Source organism: Pseudorca crassidens, chromosome 15 (assembly GCF_039906515.1).
Source record: "Pseudorca crassidens isolate mPseCra1 chromosome 15, mPseCra1.hap1, whole genome shotgun sequence".
Classification (NCBI taxonomy): Eukaryota; Metazoa; Chordata; class Mammalia; order Artiodactyla; family Delphinidae; genus Pseudorca; species Pseudorca crassidens.
The window spans coordinates 37013812-37040195 of record NC_090310.1 but is presented as its reverse complement, the minus strand read 5'-3'; the positions used below and the strand labels follow the sequence as shown (position 1 = coordinate 37040195).

General features: G+C 54.1%; 1 protein-coding gene across 9 annotated transcripts; it reads left to right on the top strand.

Annotated features, from left to right (window-relative positions):
- On the top strand, positions 1-26384 carry TBC1D24 (TBC1 domain family member 24). 9 transcript variants are annotated; one of them, XM_067706928.1, is made up of 9 exons: positions 1-103; positions 16305-17384; positions 17971-17988; positions 18442-18600; positions 19783-19846; positions 20903-20998; positions 21295-21517; positions 21964-22134; positions 22849-26384. In XM_067706928.1, exons 2-8 carry the CDS (start codon positions 16420-16422, stop codon positions 22116-22118), a joined length of 1680 nt encoding a protein of 559 aa, XP_067563029.1. In that variant the 5' UTR covers positions 1-103; positions 16305-16419; the 3' UTR covers positions 22119-22134; positions 22849-26384. The 9 variants fall into 9 exon arrangements, with proteins under 9 accessions (XP_067563029.1, XP_067563030.1, XP_067563032.1 ...); XM_067706929.1 differs by lacking the exon at positions 17971-17988; XM_067706931.1 differs by lacking the exon at positions 20903-20998.

Genomic DNA, 26384 nt, shown 5'->3' with positions numbered 1-26384 from the left:
CTCGGCGGGGGCGGGGCCGCGTGCGCGCGTGCGCAGAAAGGCCGACGCTCGGGAGCTCAGCTAGCTGAGGAGAAAGCGGCGCGGTGAGGCGCGGCGCCGGGAGGTGGGTTCTCGGCCAGCGCGGCGGGCGGTGGTAGGTGCGCAACGGGGTGGGCGGGGGCGTGACGGCCCGGCGCGGGGGCCGCGGGGTCGGGTGGCCGACTGTCACCGCGTCCCGGGCGTGCTGACGGAGGGGGCGTGCTGACGGAGGGGGCGTGGGGGCCTGGCTGCCGGGCCTCCGTCCGAGCGGGGCGCGGGGACCGGCCGCGGTGCGGGTGGCGGTTTCGCAGCCCGCGCGCCCTGGGCCCGCGACCGCCCGCCGGGCACTGCCCGCCGCCGCCGGCTCTGCCCCGCGGCCCGAGCGCCGGGCAGGGCGCGACGTGGGTCCGGAGCCGACCTCGGACCCGCGGGACACCGACCCCGGGGGTCGCGCCGGCGCCCCTCACCAGGCGCTGTCGGCTCTCCGGCCGGCTCCGGGCGAGGCGGCGGTGGGAAGAGCTGGCTCTGTGTCACTCCTTCCTCGGGCGCTTTCGGTCTCTGCGGGGTAGGAAATCCTCTTCTAGACTCGAAATTGCAACAGATTCTCTGATAACGTTCTGTCTTCGAAGACCTGCAGCTGCTCCCGTCCTGGTCCTACGCTTGCCCCAGGATTACACGCTGCCCACCTGCCGCCTAGGTATCTACCCAGCCTCTGAGTCCTGTCCGGCGGGTGCCTCCTGGGGTGGCCGCTGTGCCAGGCGGCAGCTGTCCGCCAGGCTGTGCTGGGGACGAAAGCGTTTCCACAGGGCCCCTGGGCGCTGTGCTCTCTGAGCCTTGAGTAAGCACAGCTGGAGGTCGGGGGCCCCTGGGCGCTGTGCTCTCTGAGCCTTGAGTAAGCACAGCTGGAGGTCGGGGATGGGCTGCACTCGGTCAAGGTCCTCTTCTGGCAAGGGCGCTGGTGGCCTGGTGGCCTTACTCTGTAGGGAACAGACGAGCGGTGGGCTTCCTGGATTACCACTTGCTGGGCTGACACTTAAGGCCAGAGGCTGAAGACCACCTGGGCAGTGCGGAGGCGCGGGTCAGCTGTTAAGATAGCGATGTGCCTGGGAGGCACAGACCTGGTGGCCGATGTGGCTGTGGTTGTGATGCTTGTGTTGAGGTCTTTACCTAGCTGCTTATTCCTGGTGAGGAGTTTGCCTGCCTTTCCAGGGCCAGTAGAAGGACTTGAAGGTGGTTTTCCTTAGTTCTGTGTGTGTTTTCTCCCAGGTCTGCAGGAACATCTAGGCAATTACAGGGGGGAAAAAATCCCATTATTCATCAGATACAGCGGTTTATTCCACTTGAGGCAAGGGCTCCGCTCCATCTTCACTTTCTAGCCCCAGTACACAGTAGCTACCTGTAAACATTTACTTAATTGCCTTGAAGACAGATGTGCTGGTTTTTTCTTTTTAAGGGATACAGGGTTGGAGAAACAAACCCAGGTAAGAAAAGATCAAGAAAACTCGCAGAGGTTTTACAGTTTCCATTTCTAGCCAGTGGTACAACCCCCACATATGCATCCTTTTATCCTGAAGGTTGGTCCTCGTTTAGTCTTCTCAGGTAAAGCCTGTATGAGAAGTACTTATCCAGTAGCGAGTGCTGTGTTTAGAAGCTCATCTCTCCCTATGAACAGGGCTGGAGCCACGTCGCATTCATCTTTGCTCCCCCATTGCCTCATATGGAATGGGCCAGGGGTTCTCCCTGAATGGTTGTTGAAATGAACCAAGGTGCTAAAACTAATGCAGTGGTTTTCATCTGGATGAAGGGTGACCTTCAGAGGATGTAGAAGTAATCTAGTAATCTAGGCAGGTTTTTCATAATAACAAAATTCACACCCTGAATTTGCAAGTTCACCTGCTGGTGAGCCATGCTAGCTGTCGCTGACCACACCTGCCAGGACTGTCAGCAGGCCAAGTGACCTTGGGCATGCAGTGTTGCGCCTAATTCTCATTACAGTCTCAGCCAATCTCAGAAGACATATTTAAGTGTTTGCTTTTAGATTGTTTCTGGTTTGAAGTACATAAGGACAATGAAGCAGGTTATAAAAAAGCACTTAATATTTACCCTGTTCAATGTTTTACCTGTTTGAGCATAGCTTCTCTGTTATGACAACTCTGTGCAGGGAAGAAAAAAAGCCTTTTCAACTTGAAGCAGCAGTTTCAGTGGCTGTTTCAAGTGTCACTTTCCAAATGGAGATAATATCAGAGAAACAACACCTTGGGCTTTTCACTAAGGACCAACCTAAATTCATTATTTGATGATTTTTGTTGTACTTTCAGTGCAGGTTTATCCAAATCATAATTCACATGATGAGGACTTGTGCCCGGTATTCTGTGGCTACAAAGTTGAGTGAGCCTGTGCCCTTGAAGAGCTTAGGGTACAGTGAGGAGACGGGCCAGTGAACTGTGGCACTGCAGTCGGCGCTCTCACAGAGGCAGACGGAGCTTGCTATGGGCACAGAGGGGTGGAGTCCAGCTGGCCTTTAGTGGGGGCTCCTGAGAAGGGCTCGAATTAAATTTTGAAGAACGGGGAGTTCCCTGGCGGTCCAGTGGTTAAGGCTCCACGCTCTCATTGCCGAGGGCATGGGTTCAATCCCTAGTCAGGGAACTAAGATCCCACAAGCCTCGCGGTGTGGTAAAAAAAAAAAAAAAAAAAATTTTTTTTTTTTTTTTAAAACGAATGGGAGTGGCAGGGCCACATGAGGGAATGAGACTTCTAGGCCAAGGCACAGTGTGTGAAGTACAGGAATACAGCTCCCACCCACCGGCTGTTGGGAGAAGGGCAGTGGGTAGCTCCGGTGGTTGGGGTGAGGAGAGGGAGATTAAGTTAAGGAGCTAGGCTGGTGGCAGTCAGGAGAGGCCTTGAGTACCAGTCCCGAGTTTGCATTTTACCCTGAGAGTGGTGGGGAGCCGCTAAGGGATCTCGGGTTTGTGAGTGACTGGTCAGATTGTGCCCTCATGGGTGACCAGGCAGTGGTGGCCAGGGTGGGTTGGTGAAGTCCTGCACTGAGGGTGGTTAACAGAACACGGGGATATACCTGGCGGGACAAAAGGCCCAGCACCAAGGAAGGGCAGTGGGGACAGAAAAGAGAGCAAGACCTTGAGACAAGTGGCTGCAGGGATGAGAAGGACCAGGGATAAAGGAGGACTTAGGGAACATTCCAAGGTTAGGTGACTGGCAGCTGGTAAGGCTGTGCCACACAGAGTGTGCTGGAAGGGACAGGCCTGGGAGTGGGTGATGACTTGCGGTGTGGAGATGTTGAGCTGAGGGTCGGTAAGAATTCCTGGATAGAGATTGGTCTGGAGCCAAGGAGAGCAAACACAAAAGTGTCCTGGGTACTACTTCCTGTGTGGCACTGAAGCCAGGGAGTGGGGTGGTGTGGAGTGAGAAAAAGAAGACTGAACCTTGGAGATGCCTGATGTTTCATGTCTGTAGAGCAGAGTAGATAAGGTAACAAAAATCTGATTAATGATCTCTTGCCTTTTGGGGAGATGGGGGCAGGATAGTGGGCTTTTTATTTCTGTCGTAGAGCCCCTGTTTGTTGGTTAAACAGCAAAATGTAAGATACTAAAGGTGCAAAATCACATGATTGATTCCCGGGGCTTCCTGTCACATGTGTGTTTATTTGCCTTTTGGGAAACTTCCAGATTGTCACTCATCTCAAAGGACCTCATTCCCCTCCAGCCCGACAGTTGGTCCTCTCAGGGCGTTCTCACAATTAGATCTCTGAAAACAGGCCTTCTCAGACACAGAGATAGATCCAAGGTCGCAGAATTCTCTGGGTCCTGTCGCTCTTCTTCCAGGACCCCAGTTTCTGTGTAGTGCATCAGCATTAGCAGCAGGTGGGACTTTGGAAAGACTCTTGAAGATACAGAGGCCAAGTGTATAGTGCCCCCTCCGTAATCTTTCCCCCATGCTGAGGGGCCACACGGGAGAGGGTGAGGAAAGGCAAAAGGAGCTCCTCTTTACCCAAAGGAGGCGCATGGCCCCCAGGGCTGTCCCGGCCTCTGGATAAGTGCTGTTAGCAGTTATCTTCGTCTCTTAGGGAACCTGCTCAGTTAGGGGTATGTGCAACAAGCTCTCCTTCTATCTTATGCAGTTATGGTCCCCTGCCTGGCTGTGGGACCTTATCCATCTCCCCTGGGTATTGCCCAAGGAGCTGTTGGCAGAGGTCACATGTGCGCGGTCATGGTTTCTCCCTCCATCCTGCCCAGCCTGCACTCTCCTCTTACAGGCCATTGAGAAGCCGCTACACATGGCTTGGCCTGTTTTGCATAACCTGAAACTGTGTGTCCGCCTAATTGTTACACAATTTTAATTGGGTACCAATTGATTACCGATGGGTGATTCTGTTACCAATAAAAGCCCTTCCACTGTGTAGCATTCTAAATGTAGCTCATTACCTGTGTCCCACGAAAAGCTTCCCTGGCTTCTGTCCCTTCAACCTTTCCTTGAGTCAGTTTGTCCTCATTCCCTAATTATCATCTGTAATTCATTTTTCAGCAAGGGTCATTCCCGCCTTCCTATCTTCCTAAACCTGTGCGCCTTCAAAGGATCCAGGGGTATACGTTAACTCCACTTGCCTCTGGTTTCTTTCCCTGCCTTCCTGGGCCATCCCATCCCCACCTCCCAGCGCACAGAAGCACTGTCCTTCCTCGGCAGCCTGGTGAACCCCAGGCCTCTGTCTTGGGCCCTTTGGCTTCTTAGAGCCCATGAAGCTGGGCTGTAGAACTGTCTTTGAATCTGAGCCATGAATGACACTCACTGGCCCTAAACAGCTATGCCCTCCAAGGCTCTGTCCTGTTCGCATGCTGTTTCTGCTGCTTCCTGGCCGAAGGCCTCCTCAGCCTTCAGGTTCTAGGCCAGGCAGGTGCTGGCTAGGGAATCCTTCCAGACCCTTCTTTTCTTGTAGGCTGGGGGCCCAGACACCCTGTGCTTTTCTCTCATAGCATCTGCTCCTGAGTTGGCATGGTCAATACACCATGTCCTCACATCCAGAAGCTCATTGAGAGCTAGGACTGGGCCTTGCATCTTCATATTCCAGCACTTGATACACTGGTGTTCAGGAAGTGTCTTGAATGCCTACTAAAATGATTAAACCTGCAAGATTCCCTCCCAGCCCAGCTCTGTTGTCAGGCCTAAAGATACTTGCTGAGAGCCTGCCATGTGCCCAGCCTTCCGAGGCACACCTATCACAGGCACCTTGCTTAGAATTCAGACCAGTCAAAATTCTAGCTTCTGACAGCTGGGTTTTCTCTCTCTGCTTCTCATTCTGTGTAGCTAGTTGGTTTCTCCTATGCCCTTGGGGGCTGTTGTTGGGAGGACCTTTTGAACTCAGAAGGTAAAGACCTTGAATTAGCAGAGCCCCCTTGCAACCCCAGTCCCTGCTTGTGGGTGGACCAAACCAGCAGTGAGCGGGGGTTGCTCCTTATTGTGGTGCGCAGGCTTCTCATTGCAGTGGTTTCTCTTTGTTGCAGAGCACAGGCTCTAGGCACGGGCTTCAGTATTTGCAGCGCTCGGGCCCTAGAGCGCGCAGGCTTCAGTAGTTGCAGTGCATGGGCTCAGTAGTTGTGGCGCACAGGCTTAGCTGCTCTGTGGCATGTGGGACCTTCCCGGACCAAGGATCGAACCCGTGTCCCCAGTCCGCGTTGGCAGGCAGATTCTTACCCACTGCGCCACCAGGGAAGTCCCAGCGCCAAGTCTTAACCACTAGACGGCCAGGGAAGTCCCCGAGTCCCTGCAGGAAACCTTTCGAGTGGCTAATACGGTTAGGACTCTGCCCTGCTCGGGTCCCATCCATAGGCTCAGTTGCCACTGGTAAAACCTGCATTTGAACTTCTGACCAGCGGCAGCAGATGGGCCAGCCAACTGGCCTACGGTGCTGTGACTAATGCCTCCTTAATGGTTACGCCCCTTTATACCTGGCACGTGCCCTCCATTATGTGCCATCAGCAAAGGGCCCACTATCAGGTTCCGGGTAACTGGCAGCCTGGCAGTCACTGTGGAATGCCAGTTTCCATTAGCATTTGAAAAATCCCAGTGCTGCTTCAGGGCTGAGGCGGAGCCCAGTCTGCCTTCTCATCATGTCAAGATGTCTGCTGGGAAGGACACACGCCTAGAACAAACAAGTTGGCAAATGGCCCCTGTTATTTAGAGTTAAATTTCCCTCTTGGGCCCAAGTGGTTTGGGATTTTCCCGAGTCTCCATCTGTTTCCTTCTCTTGCTTCCTCCTTCCTGGGTACACTGAGTATATGGTGTGAGACACCTGGGCTCAAAGTCACAGTAGAATAGAAGAGCTTGATTCATAAGCAGCTCATCACAGAGGCCTGCCAAGTTCAAACAGACTTGGACAAGGAGGGGTGGAGTGTGGGGAGGTTGCCCTCAGTCCTGCCTGTGAGGTCAGGAGTCTAGAAAGGCTGGTGAAGGAGGGGGCATTGGGCCGAGGCTTGAAGCAGACTGGCCCGAGAGGAGGAAGAAGAACAGGTGTGTCCTGCCTTTCCCCCTTCCCACTGTCAAGACTCCTGAAGCTGCCCTAGGTGGAGGGCAGGTAGGGCCAAATCCTGAAAGGAGGGGGGGTGGGGCGGTGGGCGGGAAAGGGTTTCAGGTGGAGAGCTGGGGCAGAGCGGGTTGGGAGTCAGAGCTGAGCTACGTTGGAGTCACATGAAGTGTGTGAAGGTGGGGAGACTTCAGGAAAGCAGTTGGAGGTATGGGACCTGAGAATTCTTGGCTGAAAAGAAGATGGATTTCTGCAAAAGGGACATTTGAGGGACAGGGACAGGAGCAGCAGCAGCCAGAGAGGCAAGGAGACAGACAGAAGGGGTTTCTGGAGGCCTGGGGAGAGGAGAGCTGAGAGCAGTTGGGTCAGCTCTGTGTGATTCAGGGAGATAAGGGCTCAAAGGTGTCTGTTAGGTCTGGCAGCCAGGCGTGAAGGGCGAGGGGGGAGACATACAGCCTGCTCTCCCCGGGAGCTTGACTGGGAAGGAAAGAAAGAGGAAAGGCTTAGCTCAAGGGGAGTGTTGGGTGCTGGGGTTGGGGGCCTATCTAACAGATCCAGGACCAAGGGTGGGGGTGCATATCAAGGGCCAAGGTCAGACAGGAGAGGATGCTTCTTGCGTGACACTGGGTTCTCAAGGAGAGTGGTAGATGTGAAGCTGTTGGCTAGTGTGGGGACCAGGGGCGGGTGCCACGAGGCATGCTGAGGGCTGCCAGGTGGCTCCAAGGGCCACGAGCAGGGCAGTGTGATTTTCTCTCTATAGTTGGTCAGGCTGGCCTCTCGTGGGGCTTCTGGGTAGCTGAGACAGGAGCATGGAAGTGGTGGAGCTGAGGCTTGGAGGGTCAGGTCTAGGCTGAGCAGACAAGGAAGTAAAGTCACAAAGGATTGGCGGTGCGGGGAGATAGAGTTATGGCGAGTGGGAGGAGGGCAGTGAAGAGCTTCAGGACAGTTACAAGAGAGTGGGGTGTTTGTGATATGCGCTCACTGAGTGGAGGAGTTTCTGGGGCTGACCTGGGTGTAGATGAAGCATCAGAGATGTAAAGGTTTCTAAAGTTGGGGAGCTTTGGGCTTCCCTGGTGGCGCAGTGGTTGAGAGTCCGCCTGCCAATGCAGGGGACACAGGTTCGTGCCCCGGTCCGGGAAGATCCCACATGCCGCAGAGCAGCTGGGCCCGTGAGCCATGGCCACTGAGCCTGCGCGTCCGGAGTCTGTGCTCCACAACGGGAGAGGCCACAGCAGTGAGAGGCCTGCGTACCGCAAAAAAAAAAAAAAAAAAAAAAAAAAAACCCAAAAAGTTGGGGAGCTTTGAACCAGGTCTGCCTGCTTGACCCTCGAATGCCCTGCAATGAGGGCAGCTGAGAGGAGGAGGCCAAGAACTGGAATGAAGTGTGTGGCACGTCCTGGGGAGACCCTGGACAGAGGGGTGTCAGAACCCTGGGGAGACCCTGGAGAGAAGGGGCAGGGTCCCAGGGAGAGCCCCCTGCTTTCTGGCCTGGAGGAAGGGTGCATTAGGGGAGAGGATGAGGAGGTGGGGGATTGTTTGCTACAAGCCAAGTTCCAGAGCAAGAAGAGATTTGGGAGTTGGGAGTGAGGTCAGTAAAAAGCAAGGCAGCAAAGGAAGCGAATGTGGGGGATCGGTGACCGTAGTCACCCCAATCAATGACACTGTCACCACCAGTCATCCGCAGAATTGGGAATCATCCTATTGCTGAGGCCTTGGGCAGGGAGATGAGTATCCTCGACCTAGGACTCCAGACAGAGTCTTGAAGCTGTGTCTCCGAGGCCTCCAGCAGATCCTTGGGAGTGGGGTTGGGCATTTCCCTGCCCTCTCCCTATAGATGGACGGGAGCACTGGGCCTCTCCTAAGGAAGTCAGACTTGGACTTGAGAGGAAGGTCCCAGCCTGAGGAGAGGGTGGAATGCATCCTGCTCCAGGCCCCACCCACCCTGCCCCTTCTGGGTGTGCTAGGTGGATGGCCTCAGGAATAACTCCCACCCCCCACCTCCATCCACCTTCTCTGCCTCAGAGCTCCACCTGCCATACCCTACTCACCAGCCCAGATTCCCTTCCAGGCTGTCCCACCTGCCCTGCTCCTCTACCCAAATACCCTACAAGCAGAGCCACAGGCAGGAGGTCATCTGCTCTTCCCTGTCCTGCTGCCACATTCTGTGCCTGGCACCCTGAGATCTTATCAGACAGTGACCATGTCCTGTAATTGCTGTGTCTTTCTCATCCCCAGACCTCACATACCCTGAGGGCTAGAGTGGGGCCACTAGTTGTTTGAAGGATTCGTCATTCTGCTGCGTCCTGGATGGGGACCAATGGTCTCTGAGGGTGAGGGGCTCCCTAGAGAGCGCGTGCTCTGAATTCCACCCTGGGGAAACTGCCTGAGAGGAGCATACGTTTCTTGGTCACGTGGAACTCCTCAGGCCCAGGACCTAGCGCCTCTCACTGCCCCTCCTTCCCATCTGTCGCCCCGTTCTTGGCCGGTCGGCAGGGCTGGAACCAGCCTCCTTCCTCTTCTTTCTTTGTTTCCTGATCTCAGGAAACAGATGTGGGATTGCTCAGAGTGAAGGGGAAGAACTGAGACACAACTGTGCAGCACCCTGTCCTGTGGTGCAGTGACTAAGGCCCGGCCAGGCTGAGCCCCGGTTGCTTGGGCTATGAGCTATTCCTGCAGCCAAGGGGGAGGGTGGGGAGTGGTCAGGCTGGGCTGGGCAGAGGTCAGTAGGAGTGGGTAGGCTTCCTGGGGAGCACCAGGCTCCCTCTGCACAGGGCTGACTTTTTCCACCTGGGCCACAGTTGGCTCTTTGGTGGCCTCTGGGTATGTGGAGGGGCCATCTGTGAAGCCCACTGGGTGATAGAGGAGTCCAGGAGCCAGTGTAGGTGTCAGGGCTGAGGGGTGGGTGTCTGGGCAGGATCTCAGCACAGCAGCCCAGGGTTCTGCCTCACCTATCCTGCTCTGGCATTTGCCTGAGAGGCATCTGTGTCATAACAGGCACTTTAAAATGGAGCACTTCCTCTGCCCCACCAAAACCCCACCCCTGGGCCAGAATTCTCGGTTCTTTGCTTGGGTCTTTGCCCCCCACCCCGAACAGGTCACCTCATCTGGTGGAATCCACCCCATCTTCTGCATCCTCCCTGGCCAGCTCAGCCCAACCCTCCTCCTGCCTCCGCTTCTGGACTCTGCCCTCCTTCCTCCTTGGCCACCAGGGGTTTTTTCTAAAATGCAGATATGATATGTCACCTTCTGCTTCGGCTCTTCTCCTCCTGCTCCCTCTTGTGTGGGGGTGATGTCTGGTCTTCTAGTGCAGCTGGCACAGAAGGCCATCAGCCCCTCCTGTCCCACCTCCGGTCACTCCCTACCATCTCTCTGAGGCTCCCCAGTTTGCCGTGCTCTCCCTCATGCATTTGTCCCCACTCCCGTCTTTGTACACTCAGGTACTATTGTCCCCTCTGTGGCACTCACACCGAGTCAACGCCTGCCTTGGTGGTCTGCCAGTGCCCCGCCTGGGCTCTCGTAGTCTCACTGTGGATGCCGTGACCACTGGTCTCGAGAGCTGTCTTTTACCCTCGTATCCCCGGTGCCCTGCCCAGAAAAGGAACTTCGTAGAAGTTTGTCAAATGAATAAAAGTTTGAGTCAAGGGGAGGCATGATGGGGTGCTGGGCCCTCTGGGAGAGGCAGCCTGTAAGGAAGGCATAGTGCCGAGTGTTGTCGGGTGGTTAAGATGGAATCACCCAGGCTTAAGGGGGGTGGGGGCGGTCTGTCACATGCAAGTGAGTTTTTTTTCAAATCCAGTTGTTTGGGAAAATCATGTTCCCCACTAAAAAGGTGAGAAAGGCAGAGGTCTTGTGACTATCAGACCATGGGTAGTGCTTTGGGATAGCAGTGTGGCATTAAGAAGCCAGCCCTCAACTGGCTGAGGAGGGAGTGCAGTGGGGCTGGCCCTCCTGGGTGACCTGCGCTCCTGAGATGGGAGAGGGGTCGAAGACACTTGTGGGGTCACTCTGGAGGCAGAAGTGGCGGGTATGGGGTGGGAGGGCTTCTCCCACCCCACTGGCCGCCTTCCTCTTCCTGTGGGCACACTTTGGGGGTTCACCAAGGAGAGCAGAGTTCGAGTTTATTTGACCTCCCATGGGGTGTTCCCAGCCAAAGCGTCATGTCACAGGAACTCCCCTCCTCAGAAAAGCTTCCTGGCCCAGGGTCCATGGGACTGCAGTCCTAGAGCTGCTGAAGGGGCCCCCTAACACCCCTAAATAGAGGTCACTTAGTTCCACTTAACGTTTTTATTTTTTCTTTTTAAGGAATACTTGCTTTCCATTAGGTAGCTTGAACTCTCAAAACAGGTATAGTATTTGTGAGTCAAGGGACATGACGGTGACTGGAAGGGGCTTCCGGGTGGGGAAGCAGTAGCACAGGCAGGGAAGGGGAAGAAGGGCCCTCGAAGAGGCCATTCGAAGGGACCATCCCAAAGAGAGCAGGGGCCTTCTCGGCCCGTGGGAGAACCTTGGCAGCAGCCTCCTGTGGCTGCACTGCCCCCTTAAGGAGGGGCACGGTTCAGCTTCACCACAGGACTGATCGGGCATTAGCATTGACCTGCCTGACCCCATCACTCCCCAGACGTCCCTGAGCCAGTGCCAGACCAGCAGAGCCCAAGGAGCAGTAACGACGAGAGGCCCTCGGGACTTCTGAGCTGCCCTGGTGAGCCAGGCCGGGCTGAGTGCCTTCTATAAACAGGCTCAGTTAATCCTCACAGCAGTCAGCTTTTAAACCCGTCTGTTGGATCACATACCTTCCCTGCTTCCCACTGCACTTAAAGTCCAGGCTCCTCCCCGTGCACGATCCAACCCATGGATGTCTCCGCTCTTCTTTCTCACTGTGCCCTGGCTGTACTGGATGCTTTTCCCTTTCTGGAGCAGGCCTCTTCCTGCCTCGGGGCCTTTGCACGCGGTCTTCTCGTGGTCCAGAGTGACCTCTCCTCAGCTCTTCTGGCAGCTTCCCTCTCATCACTTCAGCTCGGCAGGGAAGCGGTCCTCCTGACAACCCTAGCTGAAGTAGCCGCCACCCTCTAGACACACGGCGTGGTGTCCCAACTATCTGAAATGGTCACTGTGTGCAGTTCTTGTGAGTCTAACAGGATGCTGAGCAGAATTTTTCCTGTTTTCCCAGAATTGCAGGTTAGGCCCAAAGCTAAGGACAGAAAACACAAAGTTCTTTCCTACATTCTAAATTCAGGGAGCTGTGGGCAGCTGGGGCCAGCCTCCTCCCACAGGGCTGATGGAGAGGTGCCACCCCAGAGCCAGCCCTGCCCCCACCCTCTTCTTCTGCAGTGAACTTGAGACTGGGGGGGGGCGGTGCTTAAGGTGAGTGCAGTGTTTGAGATTAGAATTCACTCCCTCCCTCCCCTTCCTGAGGCTGAGGGAAAGTGGTTTCCTAGTGCACCTGCCGCCAGGGCCCCGCTGGCAGAGAAGAGTGGCTGTTTGCCCTGGGCTGCCACAGGGCAAGGGGGAGTGGAAGAGAGTGGGATGTGCCTGTGTGTGGGGTGTCACCCACACCCCAGCCAGTGAGCCCAGAGTAAGAGCTTAACCCACAGGTGCTGTGTGGGGATTAATGTCTGTCCAGTGGCTTATATTCATTGGCTCCATTTTAGAGACGGGCACCAGCTGTTTGGGGAGGAGGCATGGCTTATCTGAGGTTCAGCCCAACAAGCGGCAGAACTGGACTCTGAGCCCGGCCTGTCTGACTTTAAACTGGCTCGCTTCCCGAGTAAACTGCTTCCCTTCTCTACCACTGGCTGCCAGGCATGGACCAGGGAGCACAGCCTCCTTCCTGGGCCTGGCGCCTCAGTCAGGAGCTGGGGGACTGTGGGGAGCCGGTGAGGCCTTGTTTCTGAGTGGGAGCTGGAGGTGTGGACAGTGTTGCAGGATGGCTGCAAGCTGCAGGTGGGACAGCTCGGGGAGGGTGTACCTTCACCTCCACACGGTGAGTGAGGGTCCAGCCCAGCGACTTTGTGTTTTTGATCCGTTTCCCATCTCCTGACTTCCCCTTCCCAATAGCCAGCTTAAACTATCTAACTGGGTTGTGGATGCGTGTGCACGTAAATGAAAGAAAAAGGTTTTGAAGGACATGCACTTAGATGTGAACAGTGATTACCTTAGGTAGAAGAGGGAGTAGGATTGAGGGGGTAACTTAAACAGGACTTTACATTTTTACTGTATAATTTTGTATTACTGGATGTTTTCATGATTATGTGTTTATGTAAAAAACAAACCAAACAAAAACCTGCCCTGAGACCTGGCTTTATAGATGCCTAAGGAGGTCATCATAAGCCTTGTTTGCCCTGCTCCACAAACACCATGCTGTCTTTTCAGGTGGGAGGAGGCCTGCAGGGATCCAGGACCTCCTTCAGGGTCTTCTGCACCTGTCTTTGCCTCGGAGTCCCCAGGCTGCAACAACTTGCTACAACAAATAAAACAGTGGGGGACTTCCCTGGCGGTCCAGTGGTTAGGACTCTGTGCTTCCACTGCAGGGGGCGTGGGTTTGATCCCTGATCAGGGAACTAAGATCCCACGTGCCCTGCGGCACAGCCACAAAAGAACAAACAAAAAGTGGGTCTTGGGCTTCCCTGGTGGCGCAGTGGTTGAGAGTCTGCCTGCCGATGCAGGGGACGCGGGTTCGTGCCCCGGTCCGGGAAGATCCCACATGCCCCAGAGCAGCTGGGCCCGTGAGCCATGGCCGCTGAACCTGCGCGTCTGGAATCTGTGCTCCACAACGGGAGAGGCCACAACAGTGAGAGGCCCGCGTACCGCAAAAAAAAAAAAAAAAGTGGGTCTGCTTCTCCCTGAAGGTCCTTTCTGAAGGAATTTGCAAGGTGCAATAACCGTTTTTGGAGTTTCCAGTTTAATGTTCAACCTGAATCTGAGGCCACTTGAGCAAGATTTGGCACTGTCCTGCCTAGCTCTTATCCTGTTTATAAACACTTTTTTTTTTTTTTTTTTTTTTTTTTGCGGTACGCAGGCCTCTCACTGCTGCGGCCTCTTCCATTGCGGAGCACAGGCTCTGGACGCGCAGGCTCAGCGGCCATGGCTCACGGGCCCAGCCACTCCGCGGCATGTGGGATCTTCCCAGACCGGGGCACGAACCCCTGTCCCCTGCATCGGCAGGCGGACTCTCAACCACTGCGCCACCAGGGAAGCCCATATTCTGTTTATAAACATGTTTATTGCCCTGACAAGGAGTGGATTCTATTCGAGAAAAGAGGATAGACCTGGGGTCCCTCCAGAGGCTAGTGGGCTCAGAGCCTAGAACGAAAGATGTAAACTGTACAGGTAATTCACAACCTGGGGAAATGGGAGAGCCCTAACTGCCATCCCTCCCAGGATAGAGCAAACAGACCAACTGCCATTTGGGATTCTTTTCTGGGGAAGAAGTTTCCAGCACTGGCAGCGCCTGGTCCTGCTGTGGGTAAGGTTTTTCCAGTGGGATGTGTTAAATAGATGTTGTCACAAAACCTTATTTCTGTGGGAAAGTCCCTATAAAAACAGTATCAATGGATATATATCCAGGGACTTGAACAGATACTTGTACCGCTGTGTTCACAGCAGAATTATTCACAACAGCCAAAAGGTAGAAACAACCCAAATGTCCATCGACAGATGAATAGATAAACAAAATGTGTTCTGTCCATACAATGGAACATTAGCCCTAAAGAGGAATGAAATTCTGATGTTGCAGGGAGCAAGGATGAATACGTGGAGCACAGGATTTTTAGGGCAGTGAAAATACATTTTATGATACTATAATAAGGGTACATGTCATTTTATATTTGTCCAAACTCATGTACAACACCAAGAATGAATCCTCATTGATCTATAGATTTGGGTGATGTGTCAGTTTAAGCTCATCAATTGTAACAAATGTACCATCTAGTGGGGAAGGTTGATAACCGGGAGGCTGTGCATGCGTGGGGGCAGAGGGTATGTGGGAAATCTCTGTACCATCCTCTCTAGCTGTGAACCTAAAACTGCTCTAAATAATAGTCTTAAATTCAAAAAATATATTCTCATACATGCTATAAACATAGATGAACCTTGAGGACATAATCAGTGAAATAAGCCAGACACGAAAGGGCAAATATTGTATGATTCCACTAATATGAGGTCCCTAGAGTGGTCAAATTCATAGGAAGTAGAATGGTGGATAACAGGCTGGGGGCCAGGGAATGAGGAGCTCGTGTTTAAAGGATGCAGAGTTTCTATTTGGGAAGATGAAAAAGTTCCAGAGATGGATGGTGGTGATGGTTGCACAGCATTGTGAATGTACTTAATGCGACTGAACTGTATACTTATAAATGGTTAAAATGGTAAATTTTGTTAGGTATATTTTAACACAATAAAAAAACCCACCGTATCAAGGTGATTTCTCAAGACATCTTCTTGAATATAACAGGTTTTACATTACAATTCTTTCCACTCAATATTTTTAAAATGTTACTTTTAATATTTTCAGATAAATGTTCTTGATGCAAGCAGAACCAGAATGATCTGGTCATTTACCAAAACTCACTGAAGCAAACCCTTGTGATAACTCTGGACAGTGTACCATCCCAGGTGGAAAGGTTAGTCAGAGGTGCATGGGCAGACTATTGTACTTTAGTGTTGAGGACAGTAGCCTTTGGCAAAACAAATGTCAGATTGCGGTATTCTGAACGGTAGACTTCTGTCTTGCTGTCCACATGCAGCCAGAGACTCTCAAATAGCACATTTTATCCTTTTTTATTTTTTAAATGTCTGCACGAATCTCAATAGTTGCCCAAATCCCCCAATACTTCTGGTTCATTTGGTTCCAGAAATGTCTAATTTTGAAGCTGTGACACCTTCCATTTATTTCTCAGCCCTCATGTCTACTCCCCACCACTGAGTCTTCTCGGAATACCTGCCCGAAACTTAGCTGTTATTTTTAGAGAATTAAGAGCTGGCCTCCAGATTGCAAGCCAGGGGTCTTGGGGCAGAAACGCAGCATCTGTTGACTTCATGGAGTCTTCTTGACTAGCTGCTCCTTTTACAAGGCCTGCAGGGTGAAGCGTGGGGGCCCGGTGGGCCACCCACCCCTGAGCAGAGAGTTGTTTACAGTAGAATCAGCCTCTCGAAGCCCTTTCTCATGACCCAGAATCTATGTGACCTCTTCCAGTATCTTCATAAGCCCCAAGGAAAGAAGTTATGCTCCAGAGTTCGTAGTGAATTCTCAGAGTATCCACTTATCTTAAATGGAAGCCCTACTGATACTTTATAGAAAGACTAAAACAGGACTTCCCTGGTGGCGCAGTGGTTAAGAATCCGCCTGTCAATGCAGGGTACATGGGTTCGAGCCCTCTTCCGGGAAGATCCCACATGCCGCAGAGCAACTAAGCCCGTGCACCACAACTACTGAGCCTGCACTCTAGAGCCCGCGAGCCAGAGCTACTGAGCCCACATGCCACAACTACTGAAGCCCGCGTGCCTAGAGCCCGTGCTCCACAACAAGAGAAGCCACCACAATGAGAAGCCCCCGCACCGCAACGAAGAGTAGCCCGTTTGCCGCAACTAGACAAAGCCCGCGCGCAGCAACAAAGACCCAAAACAGCCAAAAATAAAAATTCATTAATTTTAAAATAAAGTATACAATTCAATTAAAAAAAAGACTAAAACAAAAACATGTGTTTTTTTAATGTAAACCTTTATACACGCATACTAAGCATGGTTTTTAATCCTGTAGGATATGGGATGGCAAACAGGTTAGCAGAGAAGCCTCGGACAGAGCGCTGGTGGATTTAGCTGCTCTTCGCCCCCTCCTGGCAGCCCTGGGCCTCCTCCTGGGCACGCCCTGCGCTATGGACTCCCCGGGCTACAACTGCTTTGTGGACAGGGATAAGATGGATGCCACCATCCAGGACCTGGGGCCCAAGGAGCTGAGCTGCACCGAGCTGCAGGAGCTGAAGCAGCTGGCGCGCCAGGGCTACTGGGCCCGCAGCTACATCCTGCGGGGAAAGGTGTACCAGCGCCTGATCCGGGATATCCCCTGCCGCACGGTCACACCAGACGCCAGCGTGTACAGTGACATCGTCGGCAAGATCGTGGGCAAGCACAGCAGTGGAAGCCTGCCCTTGCCCGAGTTTGTGGACAACACGCAGGTGCCCAGCTACTGCCTGAACACACGGGGCGAGGGCGCCGTGCGTAAGATCCTGCTGTGCATCGCCAACCAGTTCCCTGATGTCTCCTTCTGCCCCGCGCTGCCTGCGGTCGTGGCCCTGCTGCTCCACTACAGCATCGACGAGGCCGAGTGCTTCGAGAAGGCCTGCCGCATCCTGGCCTGCAACGACCCCAGCAAGAAGCTAATCGACCAGAGCTTCCTGGCCTTTGAGTCTTCCTGCATGACGTTCGGGGACCTGGTGAACAAGTACTGCCAGGCAGCCCACAAGCTGATGGTGGCCATTTCAGAGGACGTCCTGCAGGTCTATGCGGACTGGCAGCGGTGGCTGTTTGGGGAGCTGCCCCTCAACTACTTTGCTCGCGTGTTTGACGTCTTCCTGGTGGAAGGTTACAAGGTGCTGTACCGTGTGGCGCTGGCAATCCTCAAATTCTTCCACAAGGTGAGAGCTGGGCAGCCGCTGGAGTCAGACAACGTGAAGCAGGATATCCGCACCTTTGTCAAGGACATCGCCAAGACTGTGTCTCCCGAGAAGCTGCTGGAGAAAGCGTTTGCCATCCGCCTCTTTTCTCGGAAGGAGATTCAACTCCTACAGATGGCCAATGAGAAAGCTCTGAAGCAGAAGGGCATCACTGTCAAGCAGAAGAGGTAGGCAGGGGCTACCATCAGGGCCCAAGTGGGGTGGGGCTTTGGGGGAATGCATTCTGGGTGCTTGGGGCCTGAGCCTGTCCAGCCAGCCATCCGTATGTGGATAGAAAGCCACGGGAAAGGAGAAAGGGCCTTCCTGGCTACAGCCACAGGCTGCTGAGGCAACTGTGGGTGCAGAAGGCATAGGGTCCTGTTCCCGGGTACAGGGGCCATGGCTGAGATGGAAGCTGGATGCTGACCATGGCCCCAGCAGGTCCAGCAGTGAGCCAGGCTGTCCTCCTTGGGTCATTTTAGAGCAGCTTCTGCTCCACCACTCTAGCTCTGGGCTCCCTTGCCGGCCATTCTCGTGGCTGCTGAGCGTGGCCCCCTGCCCTGAGCACAGACCCCTGGGGAACAGGCGTGGCAAGGGCCCATGGTGTCCTGAGACCTCGGCGGCAGACGCTGTGAGTGTACTCTAGGTGTGGAGGCCTTTCTTGCAGGCCAAAGGCAGGCGTATCCTGGGCATCAGTACTTGCAACTAACCTCTCCTTGTCTGTTTTATTTTTCTTCCTCTTCTCCACGTCTGTTGCTTCCTCCTGTTTTTCAGTGTTTCACTTTCTAAAAGGTAGGTCTGGAAACCATGTCTCCACGCCTGGCTTCCCTCTGTCTTCCAGCCTGGCTGCTTGCTCTGGCTCTCGGCGCTGGCTTCAGCAGTGCTGCCTCAGAGCCTGGCCGAAGTTCAGGCCCTGTCTGTCTGCCTGTCGGTGCTTGGCTGGCCAGGAAGCATTGTCTTTCAGAGCTGACTCACTCTCTATCCCCATTAGAGAAAAGGTGCTTTTGTCCCCACCCAGGCTGGGCGCTCTCCCCTCTGTGTAGCGGGGTGGGAGCAGGACTCCAGGGGGACAGCTCCACCCCGTTTCTTCCTGAGGGCCCCTAGAACCAGGCTCTGACCTGGCTGAACAGGTGAGACGTTTCCTCCAGGCTGAGCTCACACAAGAGGCTCTGCACACCTCCAGGGTGGGGGGCGTGGCCAGGGCTGGGGTCGCAGCTGTGCTCTGACCTCTTCCCACTCCCCCAGGCAGTTTGTGCACCTGGCTGTTCATGCAGAGAACTTCCACTCAGAGATCGTCGGCGTGAAGGAGATGAGAGACATCTGGTCATGGGTCCCTGAGCGGTTCGCCCTCTGCCAGCCCCTCCTGCTCTTCTCTTCGCTGCAGCACGGGTACAGCCTGACCAGGTAATGCCCAGGAGGCTGGGGAATGCTGGGCCTACCCTCCCAAGGCCCCAAGGTATGGACTTCAAGGGCCAGACAGTGCAGAAGGGGTGGAGTGAGCTGTGGAGTTGCCCAGCTTCTTCGTCCTGTCCCCACTTCCGGGAGGTCATGGTGGGCCTGGAAATGAGCCTTCAAACATGAGCACCTGGGCAAGGCCCTGTCTCTTCCTGGGGGGCCCTAGAATTGGGAGCCCCTTTTCTGGGCATCTCTCTCTCACTCCAAGGCCACCCAAACATCAGATGTCATTACAGTACACGCCGTAGCTCCAGGCCCCCACATAGGCGTTGTGATGACACGGGAGGCAGAGTTTCCCTCCTGGGAGCTTACAGAACTGTCAGGACAACTTGAGGCGGCCGGCCTTGGTTCACTACTCCTCCACCCCACTTCATCAATCCACACACCAGGTCCATGTTGGCCCTGTGGGCTGTGCCGGGCCCTGTACAGGCTTCCCCCAGGGCACACTGTCTCCCAGGGTCACTCTGCCAGGCGTGGCCACCCCCCTAGAGCCTCAGATGGCAGGTAGCTTCTGACCCAAGGTCTGGCTTGGGTCATAGGTGATGCAGTCGGGGCTGGCCCAGCCACACAGCAGGCACCAGAGCTGCGCTGACCTGGCCCCCACCTCTGTGCAGTGTGGGAGGCCTGCTGAGGGACGGCTAAGCAGGGCCACCAGGGATGCCAGCCAACCCCTGGGCACCTGGTGCTGGCACAGCGGCAGCCTCAGTCCTCCTCACATGCTTCTCAGTGCTGCCTAGCTTCCGAGGACGTTCCGAGCTTTCCCAGAGCAGGGACCTGTTCCTCTGGTTCTTGCTTCCCTGAAGCATCTGGCACGTGGCTCTGTCTGCTGGGGGCCCTCTGCCATGCAGCTTCTCCTCTGTGTCACACCAGGGCAGAGAGTCCTGGGACCTTTGACCGCTTGGCCTGCGGACCTCCTGGCCAGGGCTCCATCTTGTCTGAGAAAAGTGCCTGGGCCAAGGTGTTACCATCCAAGCCACTGTGCCTGGTCCCTGGGTGAGGAGGACAAGCAGTTTCCAGGTCCATCCACCCCCAGACAGCCTGGGGCAACAGAGGCTGGCTGAAGTGGCACAGGGAAGGGGTGCAGGTGTGATTGTTACTGTCAGGACTGGCATGTGTGGTCTCTGCCCCCAGGTTCTATTTCCAGTGTGAAGGACACGAGCCCACCCTCCTGCTCATCAAGACCACGCAAAAGGAGGTGAGGAGGGACCAGAGGGAGCTTGGGGTCCTGGCCTCTGATGAGCTCTGGGGGAGTCTGTGCCCCAGAGAGGATGGGTGTTCCCTGATAGCCCCTACCCAGACTCCCTGGGCTTAGGGGTGCAGAGCAGGGCCAGCCCTCTACAGAGAGGTGAATCTAGCCTCCCCTAGGACCCCCTAAGTACCCAGAGCCTCCCTGTTTCCTCTTGGGGTCCAGGCCCCAAGCCTGACACAGCCCGGCAGTTTAGAGGAGCTTTGCAGGAATGCCTAGTGAGTGAGGCCTCACCTCCTCCTGTAGTAGTTGGCCAGCACCAGGTGAGTTGTCTGCCTTCACCTGCCTCCAGCCCCTGACAGGTAGTTCTCAGGGCCTTGTTCTCTGCAGTGCTGTCATCTGGAAAGTATCTAAGGTGTCTAGAATAAAGTCAGAGCTCACGCGCCCCAGTCCTGGGGGTGTCTGCATGAGATAGAGGCTCCTCGTTCAGTGGCTCCCAAACCTGCACCTGTGGGAGTTTCAGTTTCTTCACCCTGTTGCAGAGTCTGCGTCTGGCTCTCCAGGAGAAGCCCAGGCATCTATGTTATAGCAGATGGCTCTGATTGTCAGATACTTTGGGCAAATCCTGTAGCGACTCAAAGGAGTGACTCTTTAATGGTGAAATCAACCACTTTGCTGGCTGATGGGAGGGTTGGAAAACGTTTCTTGAGCAGGGGTGCTTCCTGGAAGCTTCCATCTGAGGGGCCTCCCTGGCACTGATGCCCACAATCAGAGTGTGGATATGGAGCTTATTCCCATGCTTTAGGGCCCAAGAGGGAAATGAAAATATCCCAACTAAGCTGATGGCAGCCGAGGCAGCCCCCGCGCATGGTCACTGCCAGCCCCATGCCCTCCAAACTCTGACTTTCCCATACTACTCTCCAGCCCTGGCCCTCAAGTGTGAGGGGGGCTGTGACCACAACACCCCCAGCTGTGACTGTACTGTGGCTTCTCAGCAGGTCCTGAGTGAGGGGACACTCCTGCAGGCAAGCAGGGCACAGCCTCACCCTGGGCCTTTCTCCCCAGGTGTGTGGAGCTTACCTGTCAACAGACTGGAGTGAGAGAAACAAGTTTGGAGGCAAGCTGGGCTTCTTTGGGACCGGAGAATGCTTTGTGTTTAGGGTGAGTGGGCCTCCCTGTGGGAGATCACCCCCACTCACGTGACCCTGTTTACTTCTATCAGAGCTGTTACCCTACAGGCTAACCTCGCCATCTCTCTCTGGTTTGTGATCATTAGACCGTGAGCTCCGTGAGAGCGGGCAGGCCCTCATCTGCGCTGTGTGGCGCCATCTCCCAGCCCCCACTCAGGGCCTCACTCAAGGCACTGATGATGAATTGGGTGGGGTGGCGGGCGGGAAGCTGGCAGGGGCCCTGTGGGCGCCATGTGCCAACTCCTCATGCTGCCCTTTTGCCCTCAGCTGCAGCCCGAGGTCCAGCGCTACGAGTGGGTGGTCATCAAACACCCGGAGCTGACCAAGCCTGTGTCCTTGGAGTCTACCACCATTCTGTCCTCGCCCTGCCACTCTGTGTCCTCAGACCCTGCTGACCGCCTCTCGCCGTTCCTGGCTGCTCGACACTTCAACCTGCCCTCCAAGACGGAGTCCTTGTTCATGGCCGGGGGCAACGACTGCCTCATCATAGGTGGGCGCCTCCCTGCACCTCAGGCTGGGCTCCTGTCTGCCCTTGGTCACTTAGCCTGGGAGGAGGGTACGGGGTCGTGGGTGGCTGAAGCCCCAGGCCAGCTCTTGCTGAGCCAGGTGATAGGTACCTCACCTGAGGGACAGGCAGAGCCCCTGTGATGACGGAGGAAGGCAGTGGGATTGTTGGGGGTGGAGCATGCATGCGGGGCAGGCGTGTGGACCTGAGGCTGTGTGTGGGGAATTGAGCTCACTAGCAGGGTCTCACCAGGAGCCGGGGGACTTTACAGAGTGGAAAGCCAGCCCCGTGGTTTTAGAGAGGCCTCTGGCAGGGCTGCACAGGGACGGCCCAAGACTTGCCCTGTACAAGTGGAGTTGCTCAGGAGCAGAAGGAGAGCCCCTTGGGGGCAGCGCTGGACAGCGGGCAGCCACTGACCAAGCATCCCACAGGTGGAGGGGGCGGCCAGGCACTCTACATCGACGGGGACCTGAACCGGGGCCGCACAGGCCACTGCGACACTTTCAACAACCAGCCCCTCTGCTCTGAGAACTTCCTCATCGCTGCTGTGGAGGCCTGGGGCTTCCAAGACCCTGACACCCAGTGACAGGCGTGATCTAACGGTGACCGAGCTGCTGCTGTAGGGTGGGGTGGTGGCTGGGCCCCTTCTTCAGGGAGGAGGCAGTGAATGAAGACCGCCCCCCCCCCAACGTGCGTGGGCACCATCAGGGTGCAGCTGGGCTCTGGTGCTGGGCTGGGGAGTGGTGCCAGCACCTCAGCTGGCCAGGCCTGTCCCTCCTGGCCCTTCTCAGACCTGCCCATACTTGCTACTGTCTCCACCTCGGACTCAGGCCCTGGCTGTTCTCTGTGCAGGCATCCTGTGCCCAAGACCGGAAGGGTTAAGTCTTGCAGCCCCTGAGCCTTGGTTCTGTGGGGTGAGAGGGGTGGGGGAGATGAGACTGGAAAGGCAGAGGGAGCCTGCCCCTCGAGTGTGGGTCCATGGCACCCCCTGCTGGTGCCTCTGAGCATGGCTCCCAAGCAGGCCCTGCGGCCTCCTGCCGGGCCTGCTGCTGGTGGTTCCCTAGGGGTGTGTTGGTCTTGGGAAGACAACAGGCATCCTAAGGACTATTCCTTAGCAGGAGCATCTGCCTGAAACTTCTGACTCAGTTCCCTCCTCCCCATACTGGCCTTCTGGGGGTGCCTCTCAGACAGGAACAGCAGGGTGAAGGCAGGGAGGGTAGGCTGTATGCAGGGCTCTGGGCCCCTCCCGAGGGAGGGCCGAGGGCCAGTAGGATGAAGGGCTGCAGGGGACAGTACGTGTCCTTGTGTTTCCACAGAGCCTGATGCTTCTGCTGGGCCTCAGTGTGTAGCCACGCCTAAAGAGGCTGACCAGGGAGGGGCCCTCCGTGACTGACCCCAAACCAACCAACATTTCCAGGGGCCTGCCTGGAGAAGCCTGGACCCCTGGAACCTTTTTCAGCCCTCCTCCTCTCCAGCTCGGGCCCTCCTTAGCTCCACTGCAGTCCTTGCGGCGGCCCCATTTCACTGCAGTGACGTGGCCCAGGATCCTGTCCACACCCCTCAGCACGGAGTGCTGGCCTCGTCCAGGCCTACCCACCTCACCTTCATTGTGCTCCACACACCCTCCCTAGCTCCCTGCCCCCGAGCACCTTCCTGATGCATCCCTCTGCATGGCACGAGTTCTCCTTCTGCGTCTCTCAGGGCTGTGTGAGCCCTGCAGGGAGTGGCCCTCCCACCCCATGACCTCCCTCAGCTGGTCCTGAGGGCCTGGGCACACCCCTGAGGAAAGAGGACAAGCGGACATCCAAGGGGCTGTGCCGAGGCCATGGCAGCCTGCGCCACAGATGCCAGGGGGTCCTGCCTCTCCATGTCCCCACATGCCACGCCTCTGTCCTCCACATCTTGCTTGCTCTTCCTGTGGGGTGCTCATCCTCCCCTGCCCACCTACTCAGATCCCCCCCGAGCCAGGCCAAAGTGATACAGAAGGAAGGACCGGGAACCCTGTGTGGCTTTGGGCAAGCTGATGAACCTGTCTGGAACTCAGTTTCCCCAACTGTAAAATGGGGCCAGTCATCCTGCTGTGCTGTACCCACAGGACTGCTGAGAGGCTCTGAGGGGCCAGTGTGAATCCCTGTAGAAGGGAGAGGTGTTGGGAGGTGGTGTCACAGCTTACCCCCCCCACCAGACCCTGCAGCCCTCGCTGCCCCCTGTCCTCGAGCCCCCACAGCCCTCACCTGTACTTTGGTGTTCATTAAACACAGTCTCGTTACATGAACTCCAGGGATCCCGAGTCTGGTTTCTTCAATTAGGGGGACCTCCCGGGGCTACCCGCCCCTGGGCATGCCACCGAACAGGGTGCAGCCTCCTGCTTGTCAGTGTTCTATCACGGGAACGTCGAAGGCCTTTTAAAAGCACAGCCTTTCAGAAGCAGCTGAAGGCATACCTGAGCGCTATTTGCATGGCCTCCTCTGTAATCTTCCTGAACTGGGGTGTTCTTTATCTGGAGAGTAAGTTCAGAGGATTCTCTGTGGCTGCCCCAAGGGCCCCCAGAGGTCTGCCAGGGAGGGTGACTGCTGATTAGTCACGATTTCTGTATCATGAGATCTTCATGTGTGCATGTAAAATATTCAGTTTCTTTGAATTTCACATCTTCTCCCTAACTTTTCTGCTAAACTAAAAGGTATGTGGTTATTATCTCTATTTTTTATTCTTATTATTGTCCTTGTTATCTGATACTAGGTGTTAATACTCTATTATTTCTTCCTGATTATTACTAGCATTTTATGTTAAAAATTAGCCAAAGTTTTATGGATTTGCATAATGAGTTATTTGTTTTTCTAGAAACATTTGAAAATTTATTTCAAAAACAAAAAATTAGGGACTTCCCTGGTGGCACAGTCGTTCAGAATCCACCTGCCAATGCAGGGGGCATGGGTTCGATCCCTGGTCCGGGAAGATCCCACATGCCGTGGAGCAACTAAGCCCGTGCGCCACAACTACTGAGCCTGCGCTATAGAGCTGCAAGCCACAACTACTGAGCCCGCGAGCCACAACTACTGAAGCCTGCGCACCTAGAGCCCGTGCTCCGCAACAAGAGAAGCCACCACAATGAGAAGCCCGTGCACTGCAACGAAGAGTAGCCCCTGCTCACCGCAACTGCAGAAAGCCCACGCGCAGCAACGAAGACCCAACGCAGCCAAAAATTAATTAATTTTTTAAATTTTTAAAAATAAGGAAAGCAAAAAATTGAACATAGATTAAACCAATTCATTATCAAAGTGGACTGTATGCATTTAAGGCTTTAGAAAATCAGTTTTTAAAAAATAATTTGTAATACAAGAGTAAGTCATTTGTATTTTATGAGTTTTTCAGTTTTAATTATTGAATTAAAATAAGTATTTCAATTTTTCCTATTTTTATAAGTTCCATGCCTATTATTTTTTTCAGGTTTTCAGGGCAACTTGTTTTAGAAAATTCTGAAGATTTCACAAGGGCTTCAAATTTCTTTTATCTATTTCCTGAAGCCACAGAGCCTTTATAATAGTCTCCTTACATATTTTATGTTTAGTAGATTCAGTTTTTGTCACTTTATTTTGAAATAATTTTAGATTTACAGAAGAGTTTCACGGATGGTATAGAGCTCCCACGACCCCTCCCTACCCTCCCCCAGTGTTAATGGTGCATGTTTATCAAACCTAAGAAATGACCATTAGTATGATGCTGGAAACTTAAACTACAGTCTGTATTCAGATTCCCTCAGTTTTTCTATAGTCGTTTTTGTTCCAGGAATAGATTTAATTTTTATAACTGTTTACTTCCTCATATTTTAGTTAAATCCTGAATGTCATTAAGTTCACATGACTAACACTGGTCAAAAAAAAATTGCCATAATTAGGCCGTACAGTGACTGTGTCAAATATGTATTCCTGTATCTCAACGGTCCTCCCCCAACTGTCGTGTTTACACAGAGAGGTCGCCAAATGAGGCAGGAGTGCCAGGCACACCTCGCAGGTGCTTCACCCTACGATGTCAAGTTAGAAAGAAAAGTGTTTGCATGTTTAAAAATAACCTGTCGTAAAAAAAAAAAGAATTTATGATCTTCGTTATATACATGTCAGACTGTGCTTGAAGTTAGGTGCAGTGTCATGTGACTCATGTCTGGAGCTGAAATGCCTCCCATGCGTGCAGACCCACTCATTTCACCCGACCGCGTGGAATTTATCAACACCGCACTTGGCGACCAAGGAAGCAAAGTTAGTGGGCACACTGTCACACAGACACTGACCCATGATGTGACATGGGACACACCAACTAACAAAAGCTTCCGCCTTAGACCGCTAAAGCCCAGGTGTGGCTGCTCAGTTAGGTTCCCCATTAGATGCGCCCCTGGTTGCAGGGAGCCTGCAGGTCTGATCTTGTCCAGTGATATGGTCGATAACGTGGTGAAGCTAGCTCAACCCAAGCTATCCCAGCCCCTGTTTTTATTTTCACACAAAGATACAGGAGCAAGCCCCTGTTCTATTTCACCCTGAAGTGCATTGACTGGCAAAGGACACGTTTTGTCAAAAGTTTACAAGCTAAAGGTCGAAGAGGAGAGCTGTGTGAATAATTTTACCTTCTTGTTCTTGTCTAGGATGGTTATTGGCTGAAAAATGGATTACTGGACTGACACTTTAGAGCATTTAAATGAATGTAAAAAAAATATTTTGAGGACCTTGTGGAAATACGTGTAGTGAGTGAATGTGTAACTTTGAAGCAAAATCTAACTTTGGAAAAATAAGTGATTTAGTGATATGTTTGGTCAGTGTTAATTTTGAGTCCTAAATAAAATGAATGAGAACATATGGATCAA